This window comes from Podarcis liolepis, assembly GCF_965112155.1.
Source record: "Podarcis liolepis genome assembly, chromosome: 14".
Lineage (NCBI taxonomy): Eukaryota > Metazoa > Chordata > Lepidosauria > Squamata > Lacertidae > Podarcis > Podarcis liolepis.
In genome coordinates this window covers 43,635,676-43,660,193 of record NC_139569.1, presented here as the reverse complement: position 1 = coordinate 43,660,193, position 24,518 = coordinate 43,635,676, and the positions used below count along the sequence as shown (strand labels likewise).

At 45.3% G+C, this 24,518-nt stretch overlaps 1 protein-coding gene and 1 long non-coding RNA gene across 7 annotated transcripts in view; one reads left to right on the top strand and one right to left on the bottom strand.

Annotated features, from left to right (window-relative positions):
• Positions 1-24,518, bottom strand: part of LOC310693666 — a 321,657-nt gene that overhangs the window by 128,076 nt on the left and 169,063 nt on the right. Inside the window, exon 3 of one of the 2 annotated variants that reach the window (XR_014519293.1) lies at positions 6,743-6,757. The exons of the other annotated variant lie outside the window; for it this stretch is intronic. This is a non-coding gene — a long non-coding RNA (uncharacterized lncRNA). Of the gene's footprint in view, positions 1-6,742; positions 6,758-24,518 lie in introns of those variants that run through there. 2 annotated transcript variants of the gene reach the window in all.
• MYO5A (myosin VA) overlaps positions 1-24,518 on the top strand; it is a 124,404-nt gene that overhangs the window by 32,768 nt on the left and 67,118 nt on the right. For all 5 annotated transcript variants that reach the window (XM_083475521.1, XM_083475520.1, XM_083475517.1 and 2 more), the window contains exons 4-8: positions 1,167-1,311; positions 17,765-17,921; positions 21,793-21,936; positions 22,937-23,018; positions 23,795-23,902. In XM_083475521.1, the coding sequence (XP_083331647.1) occupies positions 1,167-1,311; positions 17,765-17,921; positions 21,793-21,936; positions 22,937-23,018; positions 23,795-23,902 (636 nt within the window). The remainder of the gene's footprint in view (positions 1-1,166; positions 1,312-17,764; positions 17,922-21,792; positions 21,937-22,936; positions 23,019-23,794; positions 23,903-24,518) is intronic.

Below are 24,518 nucleotides of genomic sequence, written 5' to 3'. Positions count from 1 at the left end.
CCTGTATCTCTCTGCGTAGCCTTCCAACTCCCAGGGGAAATTAGCTGGTAAGTGGAGAGAAAATCAGCTGCGGAAGCAAGGTGGTCTGCTGCATTGTGTGCCTGTCTGTAGAAGAGCTCTTAGAATCAGACAGGCAGAGCTTGGCTAAACATGGCTACTTTTGACCTATGAGTGTAGAATGTGCCTAGGGCTCTTGGAAAGGCTGCCTGCATATAGTTCCGATAGCCCCTTTGAAGGCTGACAAACAGGGTGGTTATCTAATAAATCTGAGATAAACACTCTGATGTCCAAAATGTCTTACAGCACCTCTTGCACAGATCCTGGTATCTCTCCTTCATTTGGACTATACAGTGGTACCTCGGGTTACATACGCTTCAGGTTACAGACTCCGCTAGCCCAGAAATAGTGCTTCAGGTTAAGAACTTTGCTACAGGATGAGAACAGATATCATGCTCCAGTGGCGTGGCAGCAGCAGGAGGCCCCATTAGCTAAAGTGGTGCTTCAGGTTAAGAACAGTTTCAGGTTAAGTACAGACCTCCAGAATGAATTGAGTACTTAATCCGAGGTACCACTGTAATTACATGAGCCTGTCTTACCCTGTGTCATACTGTTGGCCCCTCTAGTCCACTATTGCCTACTGTAGCAATTGGCCCTGGCTTGCCAAGGTCTCAAGCAGACGTCTTTCCCAGCCCTGCTGCTTGAGATACTGTTGAACTGGAAATCGGATTCCCTGCCTGCTGAGAATCTTCATCTCTCCCACTCTGTGGATAAGCCAAAGGTGCTGGAGTAGGCAGGAAACAGAAGGAGGTAATACAGCTCTTTCCCTGCCAATCACCTACTTGAAATCTTTTTAAACTGGGCTGTGACCTACTGTAAGTCATGAAGACTCAGAAGCCAGGAAAATGCTTTCAGCTGACACTCTGCATGGAAATTAGTCACCCTTTGCATGGTTTTCAGAGTGATAAATGGTCACCTATATACCTGTTTAGCTTTATATTCCTCATGACCTCTGTTTTCATGAAACAAATAAAAAAGGGGCGGAAACAAGTTTTGAACAATTTCATGCAGAACAAATCTTTCTGTAAAACAGAACTCCCCACTTTCTTTTCTATTTAATATTTGCCAACAACATATCTCATAATTTCCCCCCTAATTTTATTTTGCAGGTATAGTTTTAGTAGCCATAAATCCTTATGAACAACTGCCTATCTATGGCGAAGATATCATCAATGCGTACAGTGGCCAGAACATGGGGGATATGGATCCCCACATCTTTGCTGTGGCTGAGGAAGCATATAAACAAATGGCCAGGTTTGTGTGAAAGAGGCTTTATTTCTTCCTGTCACAATAGCATAATTTTCTCCATCTGTGATACGTGTTTTCTGGGCGGAAAGGTTCTGAAAGGATTTTCCTTACATGTGTGCTGTAATAAATATCACAGGGTTAACTGTTAATAATCCCAGTTGAAATGTCTGACAGGTTGCCCAAAATTTGGTTGGATACCTTAGTAAATGTATAGCAAATAAACAACTTTCAAAAATATGCAGTAGTTGAACAGTGTACAGAGAATTAACAGAGAGAAACTCATTTACTCTTGAAGCACTAGAACTTTGGATCATTCAATGTTATTGATGGGCTTGGGACTAACAAAAGCAATTGCTGCTTCACATAATGTATATTTAAATTTTAGGTAGATCACCAGGGTCATAATAAAAATGTAGGGCTGACTAGATATTAGTCATGCAAGTTGAGTAGAAACTCCAGAGTATCTTGATCATTAGGTGAGCAGGACATCAGAGAAAGGTCATTTTTATGTGCTTTACAGGACACCTGGCATTCTTCTATTGGAGACAATGTCAAGAATCAGAGGTCCAGATATCACATAACACACTGCCAAACCATGGCTAAGCATGAGCGCGAGACCATGCAGGTTCTCTGAGGAAAAATCGTGGCTGCTTTGCTCCTCCCCTGACCCTGCTATTCAAAGTGAAACCATAATTTGGCTTAGTGTTACATCCAAACTGAGGCTCATGGCTTGTCTCTCTCCAGACAAACAATAATTATAGCCAAGGCTTGTTCTTGAGTTATTGCTCATCATTTGTCTGGAGGAGACAAACCATAACCATGGGTTTGAATGTATTTTTTGAGCCATACCATGGTTCAGCCTTGGGGAGTGCATCCAGGACCAGGGGAAAAGTCAAGATTTTTCCTTTGAGTACCTTTACATTCACCTATTCATGCTTATGGTTTGGCTTGCGGAAGGGTAGGAAACCACACTGAGAAGTAGGACTGATCTGAAAAGTTATCTTACAGGCACCATCCCGGGGTCCAGAGCCAGTGTGGTGTAGTGGTTAAGAGCGGCAGACTCGTAATCTGGTGAACTGGGTTCGCGTCCCTGCTCATCCACATGCAGCTGCTGGGTGACCTTGGGCCAGTCACACTTCTCTGAAGTCTCTCAGCCTCACTCACCTCAACAGAGTGTTTGTTGTGGGGGAGGAAGGGAAAGGAGATGGTTAGCTGCTTTGAGACTCCTTAGGGTAGTGATAAAGCGGGATATCAAATCCAAGCTCTTCTTCTTCCTTTACCTTTATCTTTGACCTTTTTATGGTGTAACATCAGGAGCCAGCAAGGCTGAGTGTTGGAGTAGGAGCAGGGAGGCTTAGGATTGAATATCAATTCTGCCATGAGGAAGGAAAATATGAAATAGGATTTGGCTTGAATTAATCTGTGTTGGAGCAGCAATTAACCCCGCCATTTCAAAGGCCTATCCTGTAATGTGCAATCTTTGTCATCTATTATTTTTCAGTCGATATCCTAGAATTTGATAACTATTGTTGAATTTGACAATTTTCACACATTCCTTCTACCGAGGGCAAAAAGTTATAGCAGCTGGACATGGAAAGCCACTTTTAGCTGGGAATTGTGCCTAAGCTTCAGAATGAAGAGAAAATTAAATGAATTCACAACCATCTATACAATTTGCACTAGGCTAGGACTTCCGAGTTTGCTTTCTGTCTGATTTTGTAGCAGAGACGCTATGCAGACCCCTCATAGCCAGTTGCTTTCCACATAGACTGAGGTCAAATGTGGTTAGCATTGGATCCTGAAGTTCATATGAGGTGCCCCCGCTGGAAGCTGTTCACTGAGAATTAGCAACAGTGACCTCAACGAAATAATCCTCAGGGAGTAACTTTCATCTTGCTGGCTCATTTTTTTTTTGTCCGGGATGCAATCTGTCATGATTTTGCAGATACTGATTATTTCCATTTGCATGTGTGCTTAGCTTTGTAGAAAGTGTTTGTACATTATCGGTTGTTCATTCTGCACATTTCAGCTGTGTCCGTGAGTAGAATGTGGGAGAGGGAGAAACGATACTCTGCCAAATGAAAATGCATACGGTTCCATAAAATCTCTCTTAGCGCAGCCTTTCCCCAGTGTAGCACTGTCCAGATATTGTGTACTAAGCAACGCCCATCATCCCTGACCATTGTCCATGCTTGCTGGGGCTGAAGTCAGTTGCAGTCCACAACATGTGGAGGGCACCAGGCTGTGGGAGGCTGGCTTAGAGCTTTTATCAAGCATCTGCTGCATTTAAGCCATGATTGATTAATAGCCCTAAGGAGCTTCAGTCCTTCGTGTTGGAAGGGGCGCCACTAAATCCTTGACAGGTTTGATTCAGAAGCAGCTCTGGCTCGTTGCTCCAGATGTTATCAGTCTTTGCGGTCAGCAGTTTTTCCGGAGGAGTGGGCTTAAAATTAGGACATGTTTTTATAAACCCGTTACTAATGAAGTAAACCCCACTTATGCTAAGTAGCATGTGCCGTGTTTAGGGTTAGTGGTCCAAGTTTGATGCACCCTTAAATTATTCTAAAGCCCCAATCCAGTGGGAACTTCTCCTGTGCAGTCTCCATTGAAACGCTGGGGACAAATGTGGTCTTGCATGGCTCCCCCTTCATTTCAGTGGGTTGTGTAAGAGAACTGCTCTCTAAATTGTTGCATCTTGAAGAAAAAAAGATCACCTGGGGAAATGTTGAGTGGATGAAGCTGGGTGTGTCAGATGGGTGAACTACCCCTTTTGGATGAGGGGTGCTAGCTGCTGCTGGGTGTTTTGGTTTTTTTTGGAGGGGGACGGGTTCAGAATTTTTGTGTGCTTTAAAACATCATTCATTCTTTAAATGGAAATGTCACCAATGGAAAGGCTTTTAAAAAAACTTAGATTGGGTGAATAAGTTCTCTAATTGAGGCCGTATATCACCAGCACCAGCCCAGCTATTGCTCAGCAATATTTTTTGCATTCTCCACTATAAAGTATTGCACAGTTGTACAGTTGTGCAGAAGATAAGGTTAAGGGCAGGCATGATAGTTGACTCTGAATATCTGAACAGTGGTCACACAGAAGATGGAGCAGACTTTAAGGGAAGCAGATTTTGGATAAATGCTAGGAGAAATTTCCTAATGGTATCAACAGGGGAAGAGACTAGATATCTTCAAATTCTGTGATTAAAACCTGTCAGGGAACTGACATCGGAGCTAGAGGCGGAGGGAGGGCTCTCAAATGATGCTGGAGAAGGGCCCAGCAGGGAGAGAGGCAGCTCAACAGATGGGGAAGCAAATCAGCGCAACACCAGGAATAAAGGGGGGCAGATGGGGGAATCGGCGGAAGGGCTCCAGGACTCTTCACCGGACACCATTGGGGAGAGCACGGGTCTTCCGCTACCCACGCCCTCCCTGCGCAGAAGACTTCCGCGCAGGGAGAGTAGGAGGAGACTTGGCGTCAACCAACTTTTATGTTGGAAAAGGTTTAAGAAACGCACACTGACGGATTCTGCCAGCGACTGAGGCAGCCACGAAGTGAAGGACTGTCCAGACAGAAAGGTTTAACCAGGCAACATAGCCAGGAGAGACGGCAACTTACGCACGAGCAACCCATACTCATTACAAAACCATACTGTAACAATGCACTTGATCAGCCTGATCAGAGTTAGCCCTTTTCTGGTTCCCACTAGGTAATGTTAAAATACGCAGAGGCAAGTTAGTCCCAAGTTTTTAGATTTCCATGCTTTCCATACCTTGAATTGTGTGAGCTATCATGTCTTAATCAGTGGTGTTTAACTGTGAGCTTTAATATCTTTTTAGCTTATTAAATACTAATGGCCTTTACAAAAACTGCACAGAAATTTCTTTTAAAAGTCTTTTGTATACACCATCCAATAGATAAAAAGAAAAAAATACATGCAAGTACCAGATCGTACCTTAGTTAGGACATTCATTTTTATATATCACTTCTAGATTGGAGGTGCTTTGGGGTTCTTTAAATTTATTTTTTTGCTAATACTATTAAGCACTTTCTAAAAAGATTAACCAAATTACTTTTTGTGCTATTATCACAATTCTTTAGGTTATTTGAAATACAGTATGATTTGTGGTGCAAGTCTCTCATTCATACTACTTCTGGCCATTAAAAATAATTATCACATTATGCCAAATGCATGGAAATTCAGAAATTTATTCATAGCTGCTTCTAGGAGTTCTACTATGGACATACTTAATTCAAGCTCATGTATAATACCATTAGCGTATGACCCTACAAAATACTTTCTTTATTGCTACCAATGATGTAGAGCATAGGTGACATACATAATTCATTGTTCTGTAGAGAAATCAATTTTGCAGCTCCTTTCCTAGACAAGCTGTACATGGCAGTTTTGTATAAGTGAACTTTATTGGTGGTGTATGTTCTAGGAAACTGCTGATCAGCTCTGGCCAGTTTGCCTTGCAAATACTTTTTGAATTAATTGAAATGGTGGTTGTAACCATTAAAACACAACATTAATATTAATATTTAAAAGAGGATTAGACAAATTCATTGAAGACATGTCTATCAGTGGTTCCTAGCCGTGATGGCAACGCTCTGCCTCCATGTTAGAAGCAGTAATAACCCAATATCTCAAAATTAACCTGGCTAATCATAATGCTTACTGAGTGCTTTTGCATCTATCAATCTTATGACACCTGATAGCTAATGCATCCTCCCCACATCTCTGAAAGGAAGAGTACAACTTAATTATCCTATTTGGACCACAATTTATTGCACAGGCCAGTGCAAAAGGGAAAGCTTTCTTCTTGCTGTGTAACGACGTGCAAAGATGTGGCTTAGGATCAATTAAGGATCTTAATGGTCAATTTTATGAAGAAAGTAATTGACAAGATCCTGAAAGTACTTTATAAGAATTATGTTCTAGAGGCAGTGGACTGGAAGACAAAGCAAGATAATAAAGTGCAAGTTCAGACTTTTTTTGTTTGCAGAATGTTCGTTAAAAACACCAGAAGAAAAGCAAGATGACAGGAGTGGAATGATAAGTGCAAATAACAGATTAGAAAATAGTACATCCTGTCTTCCTTCAAGATAGTAGGCATATAATTTGCTTGTTCATTACATTTTTTAACCCACTTCTTTCCAAGGAGCTAAAAATGAACACACGCTTAAACTCTCGCCTGTTTCATTCTTGCAGTAACTTTCTGAGGTAGCTTAGGCTAAGAGATGGTGACTGGCCCAAGGGTCATCCTGCCCACCTAGCAGTTCGAAAGCACGTCAAAGTGCAAGTAGATAAATATGTACTGCTCTGGCGGGAAGGTAAACGGCGTTTCCGTGCGCTGCTCTGGTTCGCCAGAAGTGGCTTGGTCATGCTGTACGCCGGCTCCCTCGGCCAATAAAGCGAGATGAGCGCCACAACCCCAGAGTCAGTCACGACTGGACCTAATGGTCCCTTTACCTTTACAAGGGTTATCATAGTTAAAGCATAAACTATGGAATTTGATCCCACAGGAGACAGTGATGGCCACCAACAAGGCAGTGATGACCTCCTCCATATTATTATTATTATTATTGCAATTTATTACCTGCCTTTCATCTTAAGGTCCCAGGGTGTGTTACAGATTAATATTAATATTTAAAAGAGGATTAGACAATTCATGGAGGATAAAGCTATCAATGGGTCCTAGGCATCCTTATGCCCTGCTTCCATGGTCAAAGGCAGTAATGCTTCTGAATTATCAGTTGCTGGAAATGGCAAAAGGGGATAGCGCTCTTGAATCCACTGTAAGAACAGGATGCTGAACTAGGTGGGCCATTGGTGTGATCCAGTAGGCTCTCCCAAGTTTTGTAATTGAGTGGAGATTTGAACGTAGGTCTCCCTGAGCCTAGTCTGGCACTATCACCATTGCACCACACTAGGGTTTCACACTCAGGCACTGACCAGCCTCCAAACTGCTTGGTTTCATCAGTGTTACCACATCATTTGTCTTCAGTTCCTAGCCTTTCTCTTCTTCCTAATTTTAAAAGCGACAAGGAAGGATTTGGAAATACTGGATGTCTCAAGACAATTGTGACTTGAAAGGGCTTGAACAGCAGTACAGACTTCTTTAAAGAGCAGTGCAGTTGCCTTTGTAAAAACCTGTCACTAGATTTTGCATATCTACCAGTTTTTATCCATTTCCTTGCCTGCAATAAAATAAGATTGCTGTCCATCCAGTTGCTAGTTGCACGATTGATGTCTTGTCTAGTCTTGCCTCCAGTTCCCACAGGTTTTGATGCTGGACTATCGCTGCGTGCTTCCCATTGTGCTGAACACCCCTTCCATCAGTAGCTCATTCGCAGCTATCCGTGGTTCTGTAACTCCTGGCCTACCTTCGCTGGACAGAGGTTGAAAGCAAACTGGATCTCTGCCCACCAAGGCTATCTCCCACAGGCTCCACCTCCTTTTGGAGAACTTAGCTTCTTAAAAGGGCAGCCCTCTGATCTGAAGGCTCTCCTCCTCTGCACCATAGGATCAATCCTGTGCTGCTGTACCTAAGGGGAGGTACTGTAAAAGCCATTGGGTCCCTCAAGCTCAGGAGAAGACAGCAGTGAAGTCTCCTGATCTCCAGCAGAAACTGGTCCACCTCCTTATCTGGTGTCTATGCAACCTTTGACTCGTCTAGATTGCTGCTGGGCTCAGGATTCATGCCACCAAGCTTGGCAAACTATCTATGGCTAAGACTACAGGTATTCTATAACCTTAGATACTGAGAGGTGCAGTTTTACTCATGAATCAATTCCAAAAATAATCACCTACAATTACAGTGGTACCTTGATTTAAGAACAGCTTAGTTTATGAACAACTTGGATTAAGAATGCTGCAAACCCAGAAGTAGGTATTTTGGTTTGTGAACTTTGCCTTGGAATAAGAACATGTTTTGCTTCCTGTTGAGTGTGTTCCATTTGTAAATTGAGTCCCCCACTGCTACTGGAAAGCACACCTTGGTTTAAGAATGCTTTGGTTTAAGAACGGATTTCTGGAACGGATTAAGTTAGTAAACCAAGGTACCACTGTATAGTCTTTGCTCTGATAAGTGATTATTAGAATCTATGTGACATTATATCCTAAATATAAATATAATTAAATTGCCCTGGATTGTAGAATCGTGTTTCATATCACGAAAACTAGCTTTCTGAATAAAAATGACACATAAGTCTGGTGGCATGAAGCCTTCTAAGCCTGGACTGGGGGGAAAGTTCAAGTTCAAGCTACGAAAATGCACAATGAACTCCTGTCTAGCATAGAGATTCACTGCGGAATAGACAGCACCAGCTGATTCTGCTTATATAGAGGCTGTCTGTGCCAGGTACTTGCCAGAGGGTGTTATAATAGGCTGCATACAGGGAATTTAATAGTGTATTCTGCATAGCCCTGGTGAGAGAAAGTGTGTGTGTGTGTGTGTGTGTGTGTGTGTGTGTGTGTAGGTGGGGTGGGGGCCTATACTGATGTTAGTAAAGAGTGCTAATGTGCTTTGAAGGGACTACAGAGTGCCTCTCAAATGTTTCCATTAGTAATACAGTGGTGCCTCGCAAGACGAAATTAATCCGTTCCGCGAGTCTCTTCGTCTAGCGGTTTTTTCGTCTTGCGAAGCAACCCTATTAGCGGTGTGCTGGTCCCGGGGGTAAGGTACCTTGGGTGTAACAGAGTCCACACGAAGAGGGGCGAGGTCCGAGGCAGAGAGCCGGGCGGGGAACAGGAACGCTGGAACAAGAGGCTGTGCAGGGAGCAGGAACACCGGATGGTCGGGAACAGGAGGCCGAGCAGGGAACAGGAGTACCGGATAGTCAGGAACAGGAAGCCGAGCAGGGAACAGGAGTACCGGATAGTCAGGAACAGGAGGCCGAGCAGGGATCAGGAACACAGGAAGGTCCAAAGCCAACAACGACGTTGCTCCCGCAACCTGGGGCCGGGCTGACTGGGCTTTTATCCTCTTCTAAGGCCAGGGGCGGTCCCGGCCCCCAGGAGCCCCGCCTCCTCTGGCCTTAAGGCGAGCACTCCTCCTGGGGGCAACCAGTTCCCTTCGCCTCTCTGCTCTAAGCCTCTGCAGATCAGGAGAGGCCGAAGGGTTACTGGGCCCTGGAGGAGGCTCACCTGTGGCCACTGAGTCGTCAAGCCTCTCTGGGGCCAGAAGGGCTTCACCTGGGGCCAGCTCCTGATGCACTGCCACAGGTGCAGGCTCTTCAGCATCTAGGCCTTGCCCCAGTTCAGCCGGCCCTGGAGGCGGGGACTCCTGTGCAGGCTGGGATTCCTCTGTTTCATCCTCCGAATCGGAATCCCAGGCCATCACACCATCCCCCCTCCCAGGCCCCCCCCTCAACCGAGGGTCCGGACCCGGCTTGCCGGGGTACGTCGCATGGAACTCTCGGAGGCAGGCAGGTGCGTGGACGTTGGCTGCTGGTTCCCAGGAACGGTCCTCCGGTCCGTACCCCTTCCAGTCAATGAGATACTGCAGCTTTCCCCTGCGGTATCGGGAGTCCAGGATGCGTTCCACCTCGTATTCAGGCTCTCCCCGAACCAACACTGGCTGCGGTCGGGGACGGTTCGGATGGAACTCGTCGGGTGGGGCCACCGGACTCAAAAGGGACCTGTGGAAGACCGGGTGAACCTTCAGGGTTGCGGGTAACCGGAGACGAAATGCCACAGGAGAGACTTGGTCTACGATAGGGAACGGGCCGGTGAAGCGGGCGTCCAACTTCCGCGAAGGTCGAGAGGGGTGGAGGTGGCGAGTGGAGAGCCAAACCAGGTCACCGACGCGAAGTTCCGGCCCCACCTGGCGGTGGCGGTCGGCCTGGGCCTTGTACGCTTCCTTGGCCTGGTGCAGTTGCTCCACCAAAAGCTGTTGCTGGGACTGGAGCTCTTGAAGCCACTCCGTCACCGCCGGGACCGTGGATGTCGGCAGCACCTCTGGAAACAGCCGTGGATGATAACCATAACTGGCCTGGAACGGGGTCTGCTTGCTGTACCGTGTCTGTGTTGTCTTCAGGTTTCCGGGACAGGGCATCCGCCTTCTGATTCTGAGAGCTAGGGATGTAGCGGATCCGGAACTGGAACCGGGAAAAGAACAACGCCCACCGGATCTGTCTTTGGTTCAGCTTGCGGGTGGTCTGGAGGTACTCCAGGTTCCGGTGGTCGGTTCTCACCTCCACCGGATGTCGTGCCCCCTCAAGATGGTGGCGCCAGACCTCAAAGGCTACCTTGATGGCCAATAGTTCCCGCTCCCACACAGTATAGTTACGCTCCGCTGGTAGGAGCTGGCGGGAATAGAAGGCACAGGGTAAGAGTGGCGCTTCAGGACCAATCTGTTGAGACAAGACGGCACCGAGAGCCGTACTGGAAGCGTCGGTCTCCACCACAAAGGGTCGAGAGGGGTCAGGATGTTGTAAGATTGGTGCCCTCTGGAAACAGGCCTTCAACCCCTGAAACGCCTCCTCTGCCTCCTTGTCCCAGGAAAACGGCGTCTTTGGGCGCAGTAGCCGGGTCAACGGGGTGGTGCGATGAGCATAATCAGCGATGAAGGTCCGGTAGTAATTGGCGAACCCCAGGAAACGCTGTAGGTCCTTGCGGTTCCGGGGTGCCGCCCATTCTTGAACCGCTGTCACCTTCCCCGGGTCCATTTGCACCCCATCTGGAGAGAGCCGGTGACCAAGGAAGTCCACAGTCCGCTGATGGAACTCGCACTTGCTGAGCTTTGCGTACAAACGGTGCTCACGCAAGCGCTGCAGCACGGTCCGGACATGTTCCTCATGGCGAGCCGGGTCACGGGAGTAAATCAGTATGTCATCCAAATACACCACCACGTACTTGTCTAACAAGTCCTGAAACACGTGGTTGATGTAGCGTTGAAACACAGCAGGCGCGTTGCACAAACCGAAAGGCATAACCAAATATTCGAACTGCCCGTACCGGGTGCCAAACGCTGTCTTCCACTCATCCCCGGCTCGGATCCGAATCAAGTTGTAGGCCCCCCGGAGGTCCAGCTTGGTGAACACCTGTGCCCCTTGCACCCGCTCCAGCAGCTCCGAGATAAGGGGCAAGGGGTACCGGTCTGGGACGGTAATTTTGTTCAGGGCTCGGTAATCATGGCAAGGGCGGAGTTCCCCACATTTCTTCTTAACGAAAAGCACTGGTGCCGCGGTAGGCGAGGTGGAAGGCCTAATGAACCCACGCTCCAGGTTCTTGCGCAAGAAGTCCTGCAAAGCCTCGCGCTCTGGCTCTGTTAGGGAATATAAGCGACTCACTGGTAAAGGCGCTCCAGGTTGGAGGTCTATGCCGCAGTCAAAAGGCCGATGCTGCGGCAGCTGGTCTGCCCCCCGTTCCTCGAACACGTCCTGGTAGTCCTGGTACACGGCTGGGAGCGTGGGTGCTGCCTCCTCTGAGGGCGCGGCCGCCAGCGTTCCGGATTGAGCATGGGAACATGGGTCTGGGAAGTGCACCGTCCGTTTGACCCAGTCAATCTGAACGTTGTGGGCTTCCAGCCAGTCCATCCCGAGCACCAGGGGGAAGCGGGGCATAGAGGCAATGTCCAAAGTTCGCAACTCCTGGTGCTGCTGGAGACACAGGACCAGGGGCTGGGTCTCCTGAGTAACGACACCTGAACGCAGAAGTCGTCCGTCAATCGCTTCCACCTGGACCGGTACTGGTTTGTTCCGAAGTGGCACCTGATGATGGGCGACAAAAGAAGCGTCCATATAGGAGCGGGTTGCCCCTGAATCTACCAAAGCATGGGTGAGGATCCAGGGCCCACCTGGAGGGTATAAACGTACCGAAACCATAAGATGTTGCAAGTCCATTGGTGCGGGCCCATTCTGTACGGTTTGGGACCCCCGGTAGCTAGGGCCATCAGCTACTGGGGTTGGCGGTTTCCCTGCGGCTGGCGTTTCTCAGGGCAGGACCGAGCGAAGTGTCCACTTCCGCCACAGTAAAGACAGAGATTTCCCTCCCGACGCCGCGCCTTCTCTGCGGGGGAAAGGCGTGGCCGCACTGCCCCGAGCTGCATAGGCTCCTCCGTTAAATCAGTTGTGACCGTGGGGCTGCCGGAAAAAGCTGGTGCCGTGAACTGGAAGTGTCGGCGACCCCGGGCCTGACGACGATCCTCCAACCGGTCGTCTATTTGTAGACTCCGTTGAATGAGAGTGTCCAGCGTGGTGGGGCGTTCCATTGTGGCCAACTGGTCCAGTACCTCGTCCGAAAGCCCTTCGAGATACTGGTCCCGCAGTGCCGAGTCATTCCAGGTCAAGTCCTGTGCCAACAGCCGAAACTCCGTGGTATATGTGGCCACCGTGGACTTGCCCTGTTTCAAACGCCGAATCGCCCGGTTGGCTTGACTCTCTTTCTGGGGGTTGCCGAACGCGGCCTCCAAACGATTGCAAAACCCCGTATAGTCTGCCAGCAAGGGGGAGTCTTGCCTGAGTAGCGGCAACGCCCACTTGGCCGCCTAGTCCTTTAACAAACTAATCAAAAAGTGCACCTTGGTGCGGTCGTCAGGAAAGTTCCGGGCTCGCCCCTGAATATACAGCTTGGCCTGGGCCAGGAACATGGGAAAGCTGGCCGGGGCTCCATCAAATTTCTCAGGCAAAGCCACTGGGTACTTGCCCGGAGCCGGGGCATCGGCCCCAGGAGCCGGTAGGGCTTCCAAGCGTTTCTGAAGTGCCACAACCGCGTCGCTGAGCTGCTGCACGGTGTGAGTCAAGGCCTGGTTCTCCTGGGCCAAAGCCACCAGTGCAGCCGCCTGTTCAGCCATGGCCTCTGGCTCTTCCCGAACGCACCCCTACGAAGGGGGAGTGCGGGTGTGGCGGGAGCAAACTGTGCTGGTCCCGGGGGTAAGGTACCTTGGGTGTAACAGAGTCCACACGAAGAGGGGCGAGGTCCGAGGCAGAGAGCCGGGCGGGGAACAGGAACGCTGGAACAAGAGGCTGTGCAGGGAGCAGGAACACCGGATGGTCGGGAACAGGAGGCCGAGCAGGGAACAGGAGTACCGGATAGTCAGGAACAGGAAGCCGAGCAGGGAACAGGAGTACCGGATAGTCAGGAACAGGAGGCCGAGCAGGGATCAGGAACACAGGAAGGTCCAAAGCCAACAACGACGTTGCTCCCGCAACCTGGGGCCGGGCTGACTGGGCTTTTATCCTCTTCTAAGGCCAGGGGCGGTCCCGGCCCCCAGGAGCCCCGCCTCCTCTGGCCTTAAGGCGAGCACTCCTCCTGGGGGCAACCAGTTCCCTTCGCCTCTCTGCTCTAAGCCTCTGCAGATCAGGAGAGGCCGAAGGGTTACTGGGCCCTGGAGGAGGCTCACCTGTGGCCACTGAGTCGTCAAGCCTCTCTGGGGCCAGAAGGGCTTCACCTGGGGCCAGCTCCTGATGCACTGCCACAGGTGCAGGCTCTTCAGCATCTAGGCCTTGCCCCAGTTCAGCCGGCCCTGGAGGCGGGGACTCCTGTGCAGGCTGGGATTCCTCTGTTTCATCCTCCGAATCGGAATCCCAGGCCATCACAAGCGGCTTAGCGGATTAGAAAAAGGGGGGGGGAGCAGAAAAAAATCGGAACACTTGCAAGACGTTTTCGTCTTGCAAAGCAAGCCCATAGGGAAAATCGTTTTGCGAAGCAGCTCAAAAACGGAAAACCCTTTCGTCTAGCGGGTTTTCCGTCTTGCAAGGCATTCGTCTTGCGGGGCACCACTGTACATAAATCCTTATCAAAATGACTTTTTAGGAAATTGTCTTTTATTTAACCTAGAGGAAGAACCATCTTGGTATACTAGACTTTCCAAGGTCCCAGCCTGTTAAAAACTATGTACTGATTGTAAGCACTGTGTATTCTAATAAGGTTTTGTATTGGGTTTAATCCTTGTCTTGTTTATGTTCTCCTTCCCTTTTCACTCTTCCCCTTTTAAACATGGAGCAATTGTGTGTTTCCCCAGAGCCTATTATAACTAGTTGCCCCTACATCTGCATTATTATTATTTTTTCAACAAATCTGCCCTGGCATGTTTAACTTGAGATTGCATGCAGTGTATTAATATGGGAAAAGCTAGAGCTGGTTTCACACCTTCTGCGAGAGCTGATCTCAGGCTTGAACATGAAGTGGATGTCTTTACAAACCTTCCTTCTGAAACCCCAATCTCTTAAGCCTGCATTTCAACATATATTGTGCATTTTCTCTTCCTCCTGCTTGTTGAAGACTTGCAGGAGAGAAGGAGCCGTTTACACCTCATGGAAAACTAACTTGTAAAAATACTTGCCATATTTCGCTGAGGTCTCTCCGTCACCAAGTCAACATCACATTGTTGTGTCATTCAGCTTTCCTGGCCTCCATAGAAACAGGTACTGGGGTGCAGCTAGATTTGTCTTTGGCATGCAGTAAGTCCTGAATGGCCATGCCAACTTCCTTTCTGATGGTTGCATCTTACTTTGCCAAGCCATTATTAGGCATTGCAAGTATAGGCCATCATAAAACATCCACATATAAAAATTTAAAATATATACAAATAAACAGCCATGTAAAATATATAATGATGAGGATTTTCATTGGGATTTCCGCCCGCTCAATAGTGCCATTCACCACTTTAAGAGATACTCTTGACAAAAACTCAGCCACCCTTACAGTTACTTCGGGGTTAATGTCAGACAGATAAAATCTGATATTTTCATTGTGCCATGATGTTAGACGACCCAAAAAATGGGATAGCACGGGTCTGCGTAGCTGGTTGTACAATAGACAGTAGAAAATGATAGGTTCTACAGTGTCCGGCACATTCAAAGAACATTCACAATGTCTGTCATTACTGGGGATGTTTAAATATCTGCCCTTGACAAAAGCTGAGGGGAAAACGTTCAGCTCAACATCAAAAAAACTAAGATCATGGCCACTGGGCCCATCACCTCCTGGCAAATAGAAGGGGAAGAAATGGAGGCAGTGAGAGATTTTACTTTCTTGGTCTCCATGATCACTGCAGATGGTGACAGCAGTCATGAAATTAAAAGACGCCTGCTTCTTGGGAGAAAAGCAATGACAAACCTAGACAGCATCTTAAAAAGCAGAGACATCACCTTGCCAACAAAGGTCCGTATAGTAAAAGCTATCATTTTCCCAGTAGTGATGTATGGAAGTGAGAGCTGGACCATAAAGAAGGCTAATTGCCGAAGCATTTATGCTTTTGAATTATGGTGCTGGAGGAGACTCTTGAGAGTCCCATGGGCTGCAAGAAGATCAAACCTATCCATTCTTAAGGAAATCAGCCCTGAGTGCTCACTGGAAGGACAGATTGTGAAGCTGAGGCTCCAATACTTTGGCCACCCCATGAGAAGAGAAGACTCACTGAAAAAGACCCTGATGTTGGGAAAGATGGAGGGCAGAAGGAGAAGGGGACGACAGATGATGAGATGGTTGGATAGTGTTCTTGAAGCTACCAGCATGAGTTTGACCAAACTGCAGGAGGCAGTGGAAGACAGAAGTGCCTGACGTGCTCTGGTCCATGGGGTCACGAAGAGTTGGACACTACTAAACAACAACAAAGATTCTTGAGTCAGATCAGGGACTTCCTAAAGCTCATCCCTTCACTTCCTTCTTTCCATGATGGAGGGGAGACAGAATTTTTGTGGTGGCAGTCTCTGCAGCTGGGAAAAAAGTATCATCAAGTCAAGGTGTTGTTTGGTTTCTCCCATTGATCCTGGCTTGCCAGTGCATATTTCTAATTGTCACACTGGAAAGAACAGTTGCGTGGATTATTTCTACATGTGGGAGACTCTCCCATTGGCCCCTCCTAGTGGTGCAGCAGTTAAACTGCTAGCACAGTTTTACATCTGGTATGGTTTCAAATTGGACGGGAGGCAGACCACGTGTTGAGATTCCTGTATTGTAGGGGGTTGAACTAGATCACCCTTGGGGTCTCTTCCAATTCTCCGATTTTAGTTGCTTAATAGTAATCAGAATGAGAAGGAAAAAACCCATCTGGTGCAGCATTTCTCAGACTGTGAGTTAATAGCCCTTGGTTCCCTTTCAGATGGGCTTCCGCACTGCATTCCATCCCTCACCCATGGAATAACAGAATTGAAGACTTGAAAGGGACCACAAGGGCAGTGTTAAAAACTGAGATATGAAAGCTAGGAGCTAAATAGCGCCTTAAACCTAGGTTATGGGTGCAACAACAGAATGTCTAAGCACGCTTTTTATAACAAGTATACAGAGCTGAAAATGAATGACCTGCAGCTAAAATATTATGTTCATTTTTCACATGGTCTAGTCCTTCACCTGCCCATCCCCCATATATTCTTAAGAGAGTCTCTTTTCCAGTCTTCAGAGAGTAGCTGGAAGTGGGGAAGCAGAAAAAGGTCCTCCTCTCCTTCCACTTTGCAGTTTTAATTTGAAAACTTATGCGCAGTACTGCGCCCAGAGCTCAGAAACTGCTCGCGCTAATGAAATTACTGGTCACAAAATGCACCTAGAACAGTGGGAGTTTTGAACACTGCACAAGGGTCATCTACTCCACCCCCTTGCAATGCAGGAATTTTTTTGCCCAATGTGGGGTTCGAACCCACAACCCCGAGATCTGGAATCTCATGATCTACTGACTGGGCTATGCCAGCCTCAAATGCCATGGAGTCTTCTGTCTACATGGAAGTGGAAGCAAGGATGTTGCATGCTAAGTTGAAGAGGAGGAGAGGGAAAAGAGAGAAGGAAAGAAAGGAAATGGTCAGAGTGTACAGCCAAGTGTGAGGGAATGTAAAGAGAAAGAGAAAGATGGCGTCAAAAGGGGCATGATGAGCTGAGGGAGAGGATAAAGAAGCAATTTCCAAAGGCGATGTCAGTGTTTGCCAACTGATTATGCCAAACTCTGCCTCCATCTGTTGCCATTCTTTGACAGTCATTTTATGACCAGTGGTCCTCAGTAATTTTCAGCCCTCTTCAAGTGGACCCCGGGGAGTTTGAGAACCCCTGATATCTAGGATATTGAGGGCAGTTAGAATGCAGCTTTTTGTTTTTATGTTGAAATACATATTTTGTTCAAAGATTAGAATACAAAAGTATTCTTTCTTGCATAGTCTTATGTCTTGAATAGGAAAAAAGCACCACACCTGCATTTCTTATAGATTCATACAACTGAGTTACTGATTTGCTATCTTTGGTGAAATGTTTTGATGCTTTGTATAATGAACTTTTGAATGCAAAATATTGCTATTCCAAGTTCCATATGAAACACACCTGTACATACGTTTGTTTGTATGTATGTATGTATGTATGTATGTATGTATGTATGTAAACAAGCTCTTCTCCTTTGAAGTAACATTTATATGATTTTCAGGCTTCTACTTTCTTAGATTGTGTCTTCTTTGCACGTTGTCCCAAACACAATATGCACGTCCGAGTCAAGATGGACGAACATTAATACAACTGAAACTGATTTGTTTCCATTTCAGAGATGAACGGAACCAGTCAATTATTGTAAGTGGAGAATCTGGAGCTGGAAAAACAGTCTCTGCTAAATATGCTATGAGATATTTTGCCACTGTAAGCGGGTCTGCAAGTGAAGCTAATGTCGAAGAGAGAGTATTGGCTTCCAATCCTATAATGGAGGTAAGACCAGGAACATGGTTACTTTAAGTCTAATGGAGGGTTCTTTTGATAGTTGATTTGCCTTTGCCAAAGTGAAGCCCGTGGTTTGCAGGGAAATGTTGGTTGTCAAGGTAGTTTTATTACAAATGGAAGATAATAACCCCACCCTAGCCTTGAAATATGGCGGGTCGAACTGTTGGCCTTTAGCTGGAAGAAAAGGAAATGATAAAAATGATAAAAATATTTCAGGCAATATTCACTTCACCGAATAGTATTTCTTAAAAGCTGAACATCACCTTTGGGTGCTCCCCTTTTTCTTGTTGATTTGCATCCTTCTGAAAAGTGAGAGGAGCGGGTAACACAGTGAGTGACTAATTCTTTCTAATCCGAACTTCAGAGAATGAATGTCTGCTCATATAGTTATCATTTACCAGAATTTGCATGTGCTGTGAAATAAGGAGTGGGTTTGAAGCTTACGCATCGCCCCAACTCCCACTCCATATTTTATTTGTTTTATTTTAATATGGGATGTCCCTGTCCCTGGCACTCAAGCCTTACTTCTTAGTGTATGACCCTTAGTCCTAATCTCATAATACATACAAATCTTGCAGGGTGAATATCCTCTGAATAGCCCTGGAGCTGGACAAATACATTTTAGGGAGGTACTTAAACAATGCCTTTCAGCAATATAATAATATTTTGGAGTTACACAAGCCTCTGAAAAAGAAGCTGTAATGGTTCTAGGGGTTGCTCGTGCATAAATCGGCGCCACACCTGGCTGGGTTGCCTGAGTGAACCCTTTCTGTCTGGACAGCCACTCACCCGTGGCTGTCTCAACCGCTGGCAGAATCCGTCAGTGGGCGTTTCTTGAACTTCTTCCAGCAAAGAAGCTCTTTGACGCCTAGCCTCCGCCTAGTCTCCCTGCGCGGAAGCCTTCTGCGCAGGGAGGGTGTCGGCAGCGGAGGACCCGTGCTCTCCCCGCTGGTCCCCGGCGAGGAGTCATGGAGTCACCTCGCCGATTCCCCCATCTGCCCCCCTTCTCCACTGGTGCTACGCTGATTTCCTTCCCCAGAAGATGTGCTGCTTCTCTCCCTCCCGGGACACTCTGCGGAACCCCTCTGGAGCCCTCCCTCTCCCTCTGGCTCCGATGGCAGTTCCCTGACAGAAGCCTATTTAATAGAATGTTCCACTGTACTGTATTAAACTTTTATTTGCAGTTCTTAATTGCTTTTCTATTTTAAAAATACCAAAAGTGACATGTAACATTAAAATCATGTCCTAAAGCATGTTATAGATGTCTTGGCAGAAAGACGGTATAGATAGAAAAACAATAAATAATAAAAGCATTAAGTGATTAACAACAAGCATCGTGATCATGCTAGTTAAGCTGAAATTAATTCCATATGGTCTGGTATGGAATTTAATTTAGAGGAATGTCATAATTATAAACAAATTTCATGGGAATTGTTGACGTTGAATGAAGTTCCCTTTCTCCCTTGGTAATTTTTAAAAATATACCTTTTCCTTGTTTTAAGCATTTCTTGAAACAAACAAAAGCGGAGATGACACTGTCTGCCGTAATGCAACTTTGGCACAGTTTTTTTAAGTATTCAGAGATAAGGTAATTTTGCCTGGTTTGCTGTGTTGTGTGACATTTCCAAACAATATTACTGAACACTTATCGGTACCAAATGCACTAACAAATGGGCATATATTTTCATTCTTGTAGCGTGATACAGCATTTTTATGGGGATAGTTCTAGGAAACTTCAAAATGCTGTTTGTAGACCTGTAGAGCTGTTGCTAAATTTTGTCTCCAACATGCAAGAAACCACTGAGAACTATTTTGAAGGTAATTTCTGTAGGATTTGCAGTTCCAGTTCTCATCTCCTTTACTCTCAGTTCAACCCTATGAAATGTTGATTATGTTGCAAAAAGCACACCCAGAGCTTTGAGCCTGAGAATCGCATCCCTTTTTACTAGGCCAGAGATTGGGGAACTTGTGGCCTTCCTGCTGTTGTTAGCCTTCAACTCTCACCATCTCTGGCCATTGATGGGGCTGATGGGACTTGTAATACTACAACATCTGGAGGGTTGCAGGTACCAAGGCACAGAACGAGTAATCCACTGCATTAGGAACATAGGAAACTTATACTGCATCAGATCACTGGTTTATTTGTCTCAGTACTGTCTAGAACAGAGCTTTCCAAACTGTGTGTCACGACATGTTAAGAGTGTCGGCTGCAGCGTGTAGGTGTCGCTTGAATGCTTCCCGGACTCCTCCTGGGGTTGGAAAGGGGTTAGTTTAACCTCTGGCTTGCTAGTAAAACTGACGTACTGTGTCGCGAAATGATGCATGTCTAAAAGGTGTGTCACCAACATGAAGTGTTTGGAAAGTTCTGGTCTAGACTGATTCACAGAAGCTCTCCAGGATTTCAGACAGAAGTCTCTCCCAGTCCTATCCAGAGATAGGAGGCGGAAGGCTGAACTTAGGAGCTTCTGTGTGCAAAGCAAATGCATTCCCACTAAGCTATGGTCCTTACAAAGATGTCCCCACTACTTCAAAAGTCTTATATTTAACCAATTTGTGTCATATTATGCTTCTTGTGATATGCTGCTCCCCTGTGACAGGTGCAGGAATAAGGCAAGTGGCTTAGAAAGTAGTATTAGTTTGTGGATTTGTGCCATAGAGTGCCACTAACATGCAGGTAGTTGCAACAGAAATACATGTAGGAAACTCATCTTAAGAAAAGGGACTTCTTGCATACTGCTGTCTATATGTTTTTTTAATGAATTGCTTTCATATTTACTGCTATTTTTCTTCCCACATAAAGAGGTCTGCTTGTGTCTGTAAATGACATGTGTGCATTTATTAATGTATTTTTGAGGAGAGGAGACATTATTCACGAAATTAGGGCTGCAGACTGAACAACTATTATTATTATTATTATTATTATTATTATTATTATTATTAATTATATCCTGCCTATCCAGCTAGGCTGCCCCAGCCACCCTGGACGGCTTCCAACATATATTAAAACATTACACATTAAAAGGCTTTCCTTTACAGGGCTGCCTACAGTTGTCTTCTAAAGGTTATATAGTTACTCATCTCCTTGACATCTGATGGAAGGGTGTTCCACAGGGTGGAATAATTAGATTAAATTTTCTTAATCGTATGAGTTTACTCAGTTAATGGAATGATGTACTGATTAAATGTATATATTGCTAAAAACAATAGTTCTAGAGTAAGAAGCATTTCTTTTTAAATAATGCATGCATGTGTCAAAGCAGACTTATCTTGGAAGTATGTTTCTGAGAAAAAAGGGTGGAACCTGCAGTTTTCATAAGTACTTGGTGTGTTTTTTGAACTGCTTGATGAATCCGGCACACATTTTTAGTCCATTAAATTAAAATAAGTTTTAGCTAATTAAGTGATGTAGCCAATGATTATATTAAACATCACAGCCAGAGTGAAAATCCATATTTAATAGTCATCAGGTTTCATTTGTGGTTCAGGTAATTTCTTGTAATGTAATTCAGCTACCTTCTCTAATGCTACAGGTAGGTTCTTAACTGGGAAAGCTGAATATTGACTGCCTCCTCGCCCGCTTTTCCTTTTCTTTCCCCCTTCATTCTGGTTTTATTATTGTTAGGTTTTTTGTTGTTATTGCTGTATTTGTTGTATTGATATAAACAAACAACCCCTCCCCCAAATTCTACAAAATTTGAAATTTAAAAAAACCTTTGCAAAATAAGGAAAACTCTGTGCAATCCTTCGCATGTCTACTCAAAAGTAAGCCTCATTGAGTTCAGTGGGACTTACCCCCAGGTAAGTGTGTATAAGGTTGCAGCCTCAAATTGTTAATCACTTTTTGTTTTCCCTCTCACAGTCTATTGGGAATGCCAAAACCACACGGAATGACAACAGTAGCCGCTTCGGAAAGTACATCGAAATAGGTTTCGATAAAAGGTTTCGAATCCTTGGTGCCAACATGAGAACTTACCTCTTAGAAAAATCACGAGTGGTATTTCAGGTAAAATGAACGCAAACTTGTTTTTGCTTGTCCATGTAGGAGTTCCATTGTGAGTCGATACATGATGGCATGCTTATATAACCTAGCATCCATGGAGGGCAAGGACTGGTTGCTTTGGAAATATTGAACAATAATGTGTCATGTCCAGCTACTTAATGCAGAATCGCTGCACGTCCATCTAGCATACTTAGGAGAAACAATGAGTTCCTTAGAAATGCGATGTTATTGAGAAAGAGAGAGGACTTTACTCCTTGAAAGCTGAACTATTTTGCCAGACCAGGAACTGTGCTTCAGTTCATGCAGCCAGGGGAAATGAGCACAAACAAGAACATCCCCCCCACTTCAGTTGTACTACAAGGGGTAGAGGGAGTGTTCAGGCAGTGTGTCTGTCCTGAAAGACTAAGGAAGGGATGGATAACCTGTGACGCTAGATGTTGGACTCCCAATTCCCATCTTGCTGGGGCTGATGAAGGTTGAAGTGTAACGAAATATGGAGGGCTGCAGGTCCTCCATCCCTGGACTAGGGGAAGGAGGAGGAGGGTTCCGTACAGAAATACTGAGGGTGACATCCCCTCCCTCCCCTTCTCCATCATCTCCAGTTCCTCCATATGGGATACAATGGGAGGCTGATAAACCCTGCAGTTTGAACCTGTTAATCCAGGGAAAAGGAACCTGTGATCCTCCAGACGTTGTTGGATTCCAGATCCCATTGGCCCCAGCCACCATTGCCAGTAATCGGGGATGATGGGAGTTGTAGTCCAACAACATCTGGAGGGCTATAAGTTTCCCTTCATTATGTTAATTGACAGCTGGTGACCTTTTTCCTTTAGAAGGCTTGCAGAGCAAATGAAATAAGGGAAGTATTTTGCTGAATTAATATATTACTCCCTATTACTCCAGTGTCCATTCAGTTCTTCATTAAAGTACAAAATGGAATCAGCCATATGTGTATAAAGGTATTTATGTGTTTACAGATATCTTTTATTTCATTTTATTAAAGGCAGAAGAAGAGAGAAATTATCATATCTTCTACCAGCTCTGTGCTTCTGCAACGTTACCTGAATTTAAAACTTTGCGGTTAGGTATGAATGCACATCTGCTCCATTTTATTATTCACATGATACGTTCCAAAGTAGCATTACTATGTTTTTAGTAATGGGTTTTAAATAATTGCTTAAGTTTCTATAAATATGCCTTTTGAAAATAGAGCACACTAAATTGCAAATCTATAAAGGTGAATGAAATTTCCTTCTGGGTGTGTTACATGCTGCTGATATATTTGAGCACATAGTGTTGTAGTTAGTATTATATTGCTTATTATGGCTACATTAAAACACAGTGAGGTAAAAACAAATAAACCCCTATTCTGTAACAGAAAATCTTTGTTTGAAACATTGCTTTAAATTTCCTTTTAAAACTTTAGTTGTTGCTGCCATTGTTATTACCATTGATTTATTAATTGCCTTCTAAACCATCTTAAGGTAAATCTCAAGGTGATTTACATATAAAATAATTAAAAACAGTTAAAAGCACAAAACAAGAAGCACACTTAAAATAAGACCAAAATCCTAGCAAATGGACATTCTTGGTAAATACCTATTTATCCAGCTGGAAATTCCTGTTGGAACAAAGATGTTTTCAATAGCAGACACCTCTTGTATCTTGCCTTCAGCCTACGAAAGGGGGAGGGTATAGATCCCTGTAATAGGTAAACAAAAGTTTGGCTTATCAGTTTTACTTGAACACAGCATTATTCATTTTGCTGGTTTTTTTTTAGTCTTTTAAGAGTTAAAGCATCTTTGTGGAATGCATTTCTTCTTTGTATGTAAAGAAACTTTTGCTTGCTTGTTTATATTAGGAAATGCAAGCTATTTTCACTATACAAAGCAAGGAGGCAGTCCAGTCATTGATGGAATTGATGATGCTAAGGAGATGATGAACACCAGGCGGGCTTGCACTTTGTTGGGTAAGTCCTGGAAGCACACAAATTTCTTCAGGACTTTGAAATGGGGGCTACTGTGCCTAGTAGTACATTATTACCCACAGCATTAATTTTTAAAAGGTGAACACTTACAAACTGCTGTGCTTCACCATGCCAGTGGCATACAAGCTATTGGATGCTTCAGTTGATATGCATTGAGAAGCCACAGGGGATGTATTTTAAGTAAGTTTGAGCATTTCTTCCTTTTTATTGGGTAATTAAAATACCTCTTTATGAAGCATGAATTGCTGAACCAGCTTGTGGCAGGCTCTGTCTGTCTGTCTGTCTATCTGTCTGTCTATCTGTCTGTCTATCTGTCTGTCTATCTGTCCGTCTATCTATCTATCTATCTATCTATCTATCTATCTATCTATCTATCATCTATCTATCTAATTTGTACACCACCCTTCATCCAAAGATCACAGAGTGGTTTACAACATATTTATTGGAAAGATTATTATCCCAGCTCTTCATACAAAGGTTCAGGGCAGCTTCCAGCATAACCAGCACAACCCTGTATGTTTTTGCACCACAGAATTCACTGGGGCTTTCACCCAGGTAAGTGGGAGTAGAATTGGAGCACAAAACAGTATTTAATAAT